General features: G+C 40.6%; 1 protein-coding gene and 1 long non-coding RNA gene across 5 annotated transcripts in view; both read right to left on the bottom strand.

Annotated features, from left to right (window-relative positions):
• Positions 1-259: 259 nt before the first annotated feature.
• The window catches only part of LOC120727341 (tumor necrosis factor receptor superfamily member 14-like), a 35,535-nt gene continuing 29,794 nt past the window's right edge, over positions 260-6,000 (bottom strand). For all 4 annotated transcript variants that reach the window (XM_040021561.1, XM_040021560.1, XM_040021559.1 and 1 more), the window contains exons 5-7: positions 1,605-1,707; positions 1,370-1,495; positions 260-1,137 (exon numbers count right to left, since the gene is read on the bottom strand). In XM_040021561.1, the coding sequence (XP_039877495.1) occupies positions 935-1,137; positions 1,370-1,495; positions 1,605-1,707 (432 nt within the window). In that variant the 3' untranslated portion in view covers positions 260-934. The remainder of the gene's footprint in view (positions 1,138-1,369; positions 1,496-1,604; positions 1,708-6,000) is intronic.
• LOC120727342 lies at positions 4,066-5,547 on the bottom strand. The gene is made up of 2 exons (XR_005694499.1): positions 5,226-5,547; positions 4,066-4,592 (listed from the first exon to the last, which is right to left on the bottom strand). It is a non-coding gene; the product is annotated as an uncharacterized LOC120727342 (long non-coding RNA).

Genomic DNA, 6,000 nt, shown 5'->3' with positions numbered 1-6,000 from the left:
ACAGAAAAGTCAGGCCGAAACAAATCGCTCCCAAATGAAAAGTACATGTCGTATTGACAAAATTCTTTCACCGTGAGCGACAGCAATGTCTAGTCTACCTAATTCTCAGTTTTCATGCCTGTGGAGCTTATTATATGGACGTGGTGACAGTGTAAAGACACCATGCTCTTCTGATTTTCAAACGAACCTTCTGAGCCATTTTAACATTAGAGTCTATGGAAGAGTTGGAGGGAGGAGGCTGTGCATTGGTGACATTTACGAAAGAACCATAACACCTAATACAATAGTAAACACATTGGATGAAAGAGGACAGCGATGGCTACGTTTTGAGGGTAAAATCATACCTGTAGAGCAAACGCTGCGGACACAGCAGCAGTTTTAAAAAAGATTTTAAGATTAATTTTTTTGCTCCTCTCACTCTAGCAGTTGAGCTGTCTCACTCTAGCCCCAACATTCTGTCCCATACACACCCATTATAAACTCTGAAACGGGTGAAAAAACATCATGAAACTTAAACTGGAACTGAAGAAAAAGTGTAATAGATATTGAAAAGATAAATACAAGTTGAATAGTTGAATGTCTTGTCTTCGTTTTAAAGTTTGAATGGTGGCTCTATGTCAACGTATGTGGAAGTAGTAGGAGTTTAAAAATGAGTAAATTGAATGAGAATTTGAAGGGTTTCCCCATTGAAATACATGGGAAATTTTTGTTGAATAAAGTTGAATAAAATTAAAAATATAAATGTTAAAAATGAGAAAAGTAGAAGCAGTCATGTCCAAAAGAAGAGGAATCTAATGGTGTTTGAATGGTTTTTCTAAGTTGAACGGTTTTGAAGGAGTAGGAGTACAAAAAACGTACGGAATAGATAAAATAGAATAATAAAGATTAGAAGAACAATACTGTGAATGCTTTTCAAGCATTCACACTAATTAGATCAGTTTCCCTGAACTCTGGTATTCTCATTTAAAAACACAAACCTACCGTGCTGACTGATGTACTGTCCTGGTTTACAGCGTTTGTGTTTCTGTGCTATGTCACAGCTGAGTCCCACAGAAGAAACACAGTAGAATCCCTCCAGTGGTGCACAGTCTGTATCTGATGTTGCTGTACACTGCTTCTTTACCATCAGACCAGAACCTGCCAACATAAATAAAACATACTGAACAGGTTTCATGTGTCTGTGAAGAGACGCTGAAGCTCAGAGTTGATGATTTTTTGCTGAAAATACATTTGGTCATTATGACGTCTTTAGGAAATATCAAACATGATCATCTTGAATTTATGAAATCATGGAGAAAAACCTCCCTTAATGTTTTAATTTGAAATACTATAACATAAAACATAGTAAAGCCCAGTGAAATTAATTCACCTGAGTCACAGTTTGTACAGGGAATACATCGCTCCAGCCCATTAGGTTGATCGGTGAAGGTTCCATCCATGCAGGGCAGACATGATGTACTTCTATACTCATTACAGTGAGTTTTCACTCTACTCCCTGATGAAAAAAAGTAACAAATTCATTTCAAGCTTGCTTTTTCTTTTTTTATTGTGTCTAAGTTGTGTGCTTAGAAAACACATGCATTCATCATTCAGTTGGTTCTTACCTGAAAGGCACTTCGGACAGCATTCACTTCCTATCTGATACTCTGCTTGATGACATCTGAGGCTGAGACCATTGAAGACGTTCATCAGAATTATCAGAATTACTGAAGATAGAGAAAGGGGGCCATGCCATTAAACTTTAATTGTGATTTTAGCCCCCCCTTTGGAAAAAAAATCTACATTGAAGAAAAAAATAAAACATTCCCCTGTCGCTTCTGCGGACGGGCTATCCTTCAAGCTTGGATTGTCTACCCGAGGCCTGGGACCTTGAGGATCCTAGCTGTATCGTAGCTGTACCTACATACACACAAAAGTCTTTGTGTGTATGTATCTTTACATGGGACAACAATGAAGATATGACACTTTGACACAATGTGAAGCAGTTGGTGTACAGCTTGGATAACAGTGTAAATTTGCTGTCCCTTCAAAATAACTCTACATACAGCCATTAACGTTTAAAGCGCTGGCAACAAATGTGAGTACACCCCTAAGTGAAAATGTCCAAACTGTCCCCAAAGTGTCAATATTTTGCGTGACCAACATTATTTTCCAAAGCTGCCTTAAGTCTTTTGGGCATGGAGTTAACAGGGTACCACTGGAATCCTCTTCCACTCCTCCATGATGACATTATCGAGCTGGTGGATGTTAGAGGCCTTGCACTCCTACACCTTTCATTTGAGGATGCCCCACAGACGTTCAATAGGGGTTAAGTCTGGAGACATGCTTGGCCAGTCAAGTACCTTTATCCTCAGTTTATTTAGCAAGGCGCTGGTCTTTTTTGAGGTGGGGGATCATGCTGTTTCAGGATGGCACAGTACATGTTGGCATTCAGGGTTCCCTCAATTAACTGAAGCCCCCCAGTGCCAGCAGCACTCATGCAGCCCCAAACATTGACATCCCAAACACCATGCTTGACTGTAGGCAATACACTTATCTTTGTACTCTTCACCTGGTTGCCTCCACAAACCCCTGACACCATCTGAACCACAAAAAGCTAGTCTTGTTCTCATCAGACCACAGGTAACCCATGTCCTTAGTCTGCTTGTCTTCAGCAAACATGTTTGCAGGCTTTCTTGTGCATTATCTTTAGAAAAGGCTTCCTTCTAGGAAGACAGCCATGTGAAGCAGTGTGCTGCATATGGTCTGAGCACTGACAGGCTCAACCTCCACATCTTCAGCCACTGCAGCAATGCTGGCAGCATTTATACATCTATTTTCAAAAGACAACCTCTAGATATAACGCTGATCACATGCACTCAACTTCTTTGGTTGACCATTGCGATGTTTGTTCTGAGTGGCACCTGTCTTGTTAAACTGCTGTATGGTTTTGAGCACTGTGCTGCAGCTCAGTTTCAGGGTGTTGGCATTATTCTTATAGCCTAGGCCAGTGGCCCCCCTTTGTTTTACAAGAAAATGGTCGCGCCCCCCACCCCCCCGCGCGCGCGCACGCACGCACGCACGCACGCACGCACGCACACATCCTCCAACCACACACACCCATATTTTGCTCCATTGCGGTTTATTTCACACCTCAAACATTTAGTAAACAATTAAGCAAATACAAGTAATCTGCAATAAATTACAGGTAGTAATAAAATAAACTACTAACTCTTTTACGCTGCGTCCGCACCTACACGGCTATTTTTGAAAGCGCAGCTGTTTTGTCCACACAAACGGCGTTTGGAATCACCGAAAACTGAGATTTTTTAAAACTCCTTTTTGCGTTTACGTGTGGACGAGGAATACAGAGTTCATCATGCAACGTCAAAGGTAGGTGCCTTTTTTCACGTCACGCTGTGCGCCACGTTATTGTTTACATGAGATGAATTGCAGAATGGCAGACAGAGACGAAATACTGTTAATCTGACTATCTGCAGGTTTTACACGCAGTTACTGTCCCTCGATTTACAAAGGCAGAGGCGTCACGGTGTGATTTTTTTTTTTTTTTTTTTAAAAACGTGTAGTTTGTTTTTTCTGTGTAAGAATATTCAACATTGCTATCAATACATTTTTCAAAAAATGCCTCTCTGTGCAAATGGGTTTAAAAACATAAACAGCTGCAGGATACTGTTTGTCCGTGATTTGAACCGAGGGAACAAATCGTGGCAGGATCAGCCTGATATTATTTGTATCCCACTGTAACTTTACTGCATAAAGAGCTAACATCTCCAAAATGTCAGGAGTAGTTAGTCATTACAAGTGTTTGTGAACTAAAAATCAAGAATGTGGGATACTGTTTGTCCGTGATTTAAAGAGCCCAGCGCTGCTCCTGACAAAGGGAAAACCAATTCTGCAGGGGAGACCTACCTTGGCACTTGTGCAGGTGAAACCAAAGGGAAGATATGCTTCACCATATTTTCTAGTCTTTGGCTTAGAATGAAGTTGGTTTGGAAACATATTCAGCTATGTTTCATCTCCTGCTTTGCGTTTCTGTGGGCGCCCCGTGCTAGCAGTGTCCAAGCATTTTGTTTTTTTTCCTTTTCATACCGTGCCCCCCCTGCCATGGCTCTGCGCCCCCCCTAGTGGGCGGGCCCCACAATTTGGGAAGGTCTGGCCTAGGCCATTTTCATGCAGAGTAACAATTTTTTTTTTCAGATCCTCAGAATTCTTTGCCAGGATGTGCCATGTTAAACTTTCAGTGACAAGTATGAGAGTGTGAGAGCAATAACACCAAATTCAAACACATCTGTTCAGAGATATTGTAACACTAACGAGTCACATGACACCAGGGAGGAAAAATGGCTAATTGGGCTCAGTTTAGACATTTTTCCCATTAAAAGATATAATAAAATGTTTACAAAAATGTGAGGGGTGTACTCCATATTTTCTTTTCTTAAAGATCTTTTTTTGTCGACCTACTTTCAGACATTGTTTCACAAATTGAAATCTGAGGCCATGATTGAACGTTAATATCTCAAAACCTAGTAAAGTTAAAACCCCAAAATGCTTAATGATCATTCTCAACAGGCTCACTACCTCCCAATTTTCACCTAGGCCAGGGGTCAGCAACCTTTAACACCGAAAGAGCCATTTGGACCTAGTTTCCAAGCAAAAGAAAACGCTGGGAGCCACAAATACTTCTTGACATCTAAAATGAAGATAACACTGTATATATTGTTTTTTACCTTTATGCTTTGTGTGAACAACTAAGGTGTGTTGCTTATGAAATCCATGAAGTGCTACAGAGAAACTTACATTTTATTTATGTAATTAACACATTTTGAACTCTTAAAGAAATATAACAAAAGGAAAGACACCCAGCTGAACTAACATGATCCATGTAGCAAAGAAAAACTGTTGTGAGCCGCCACCCTTATATTTGGCCTACCTGGGGTTGAAAGTCTCGATAAATGCACAGCGTTTCGGTGGGTACACCGGCTTCCGCGAGTGTGACACTTATTTTGAACGATGAAAAAATAATAAAATATAATTTTATTTTTATATTTCAATATCACAATAATCTTCCAATTTAGAAGTACAAGTTTAAAACAAAAAGAACTAACATAAATAAAATACACTTCAGCTAAATACTTCTAATTTATTTTCCCAAACCACTAGAAGCCGCACTATAACGACTAAAGAGCCGCATGTGGCTCCGGAGCCACAGGTTGCCGACCCCTGACCTGGGCTGTCACTTGAGCCCCTTTTCTATTAGTAAAAAGTAGCTGAAAAGACGTCCTGAAACTGCATGCCACTGATTGGCTGGTCAGTGGCGTCACTTAACGAGTCATAAGTGCATCTCAAGAAAAATAAAATTGCCAATTTCTGAAATCCGGGAACGAGAGAAATGGCCACAAAAACGACACCCTGTTCCTCTAGTCTGACGAAAAACCACAGACCAAGGAGCAGGTACAGTGGCTTGCAAAAGTATTAGGCCCCCTTGAACTTTTCCACATTTTGTCACATTACAGCCACAAACATGAATCAATTTTATTGGAATTCCACGTGAAAGACCAACACAAAGTAGTGTACACGTGAAAAGTGGAACGAAAATCATACATGATTCCAAACATTTTTTACAAATAAATAACTGCAAAGTGGGGTGTGCGTAATTATTCAGCCCCCTGAGTCAATACTTTGTAGAACCACCTTTTGCTGCAATTACAGCTGCCAGTCTTTTAGGATGTGTCTCTACCAATTTTGCACATCTAGAGACTGAAATTCTTGCCCATTCTTCTTTGCAAAACAGCTCCAGCTCAGTCAGATTAGATGGACAGCGTTTGTGAACAGCAGTTTTCAGATCTTGCCACAGATTCTCGATTGGATTTAGATCTGGACTTTGACTGGGCCATTCTAACACATGGATATGTTTTGTTTTAAACCATTCCATTGTTGCCCTGGCTTTATGTTTAGGGTCGTTGTCTTGCTGGAAGGTGAACCTCCGCCCCAGTCTCAAGC

Source organism: Simochromis diagramma, unplaced genomic scaffold (assembly GCF_900408965.1).
Source record: "Simochromis diagramma unplaced genomic scaffold, fSimDia1.1 OVJJ01000754.1, whole genome shotgun sequence".
Taxonomy (NCBI): domain Eukaryota; kingdom Metazoa; phylum Chordata; class Actinopteri; order Cichliformes; family Cichlidae; genus Simochromis; species Simochromis diagramma.
Note: the sequence above shows the minus strand (reverse complement) of the source record. Positions and strands in the feature narration are given on the sequence as shown.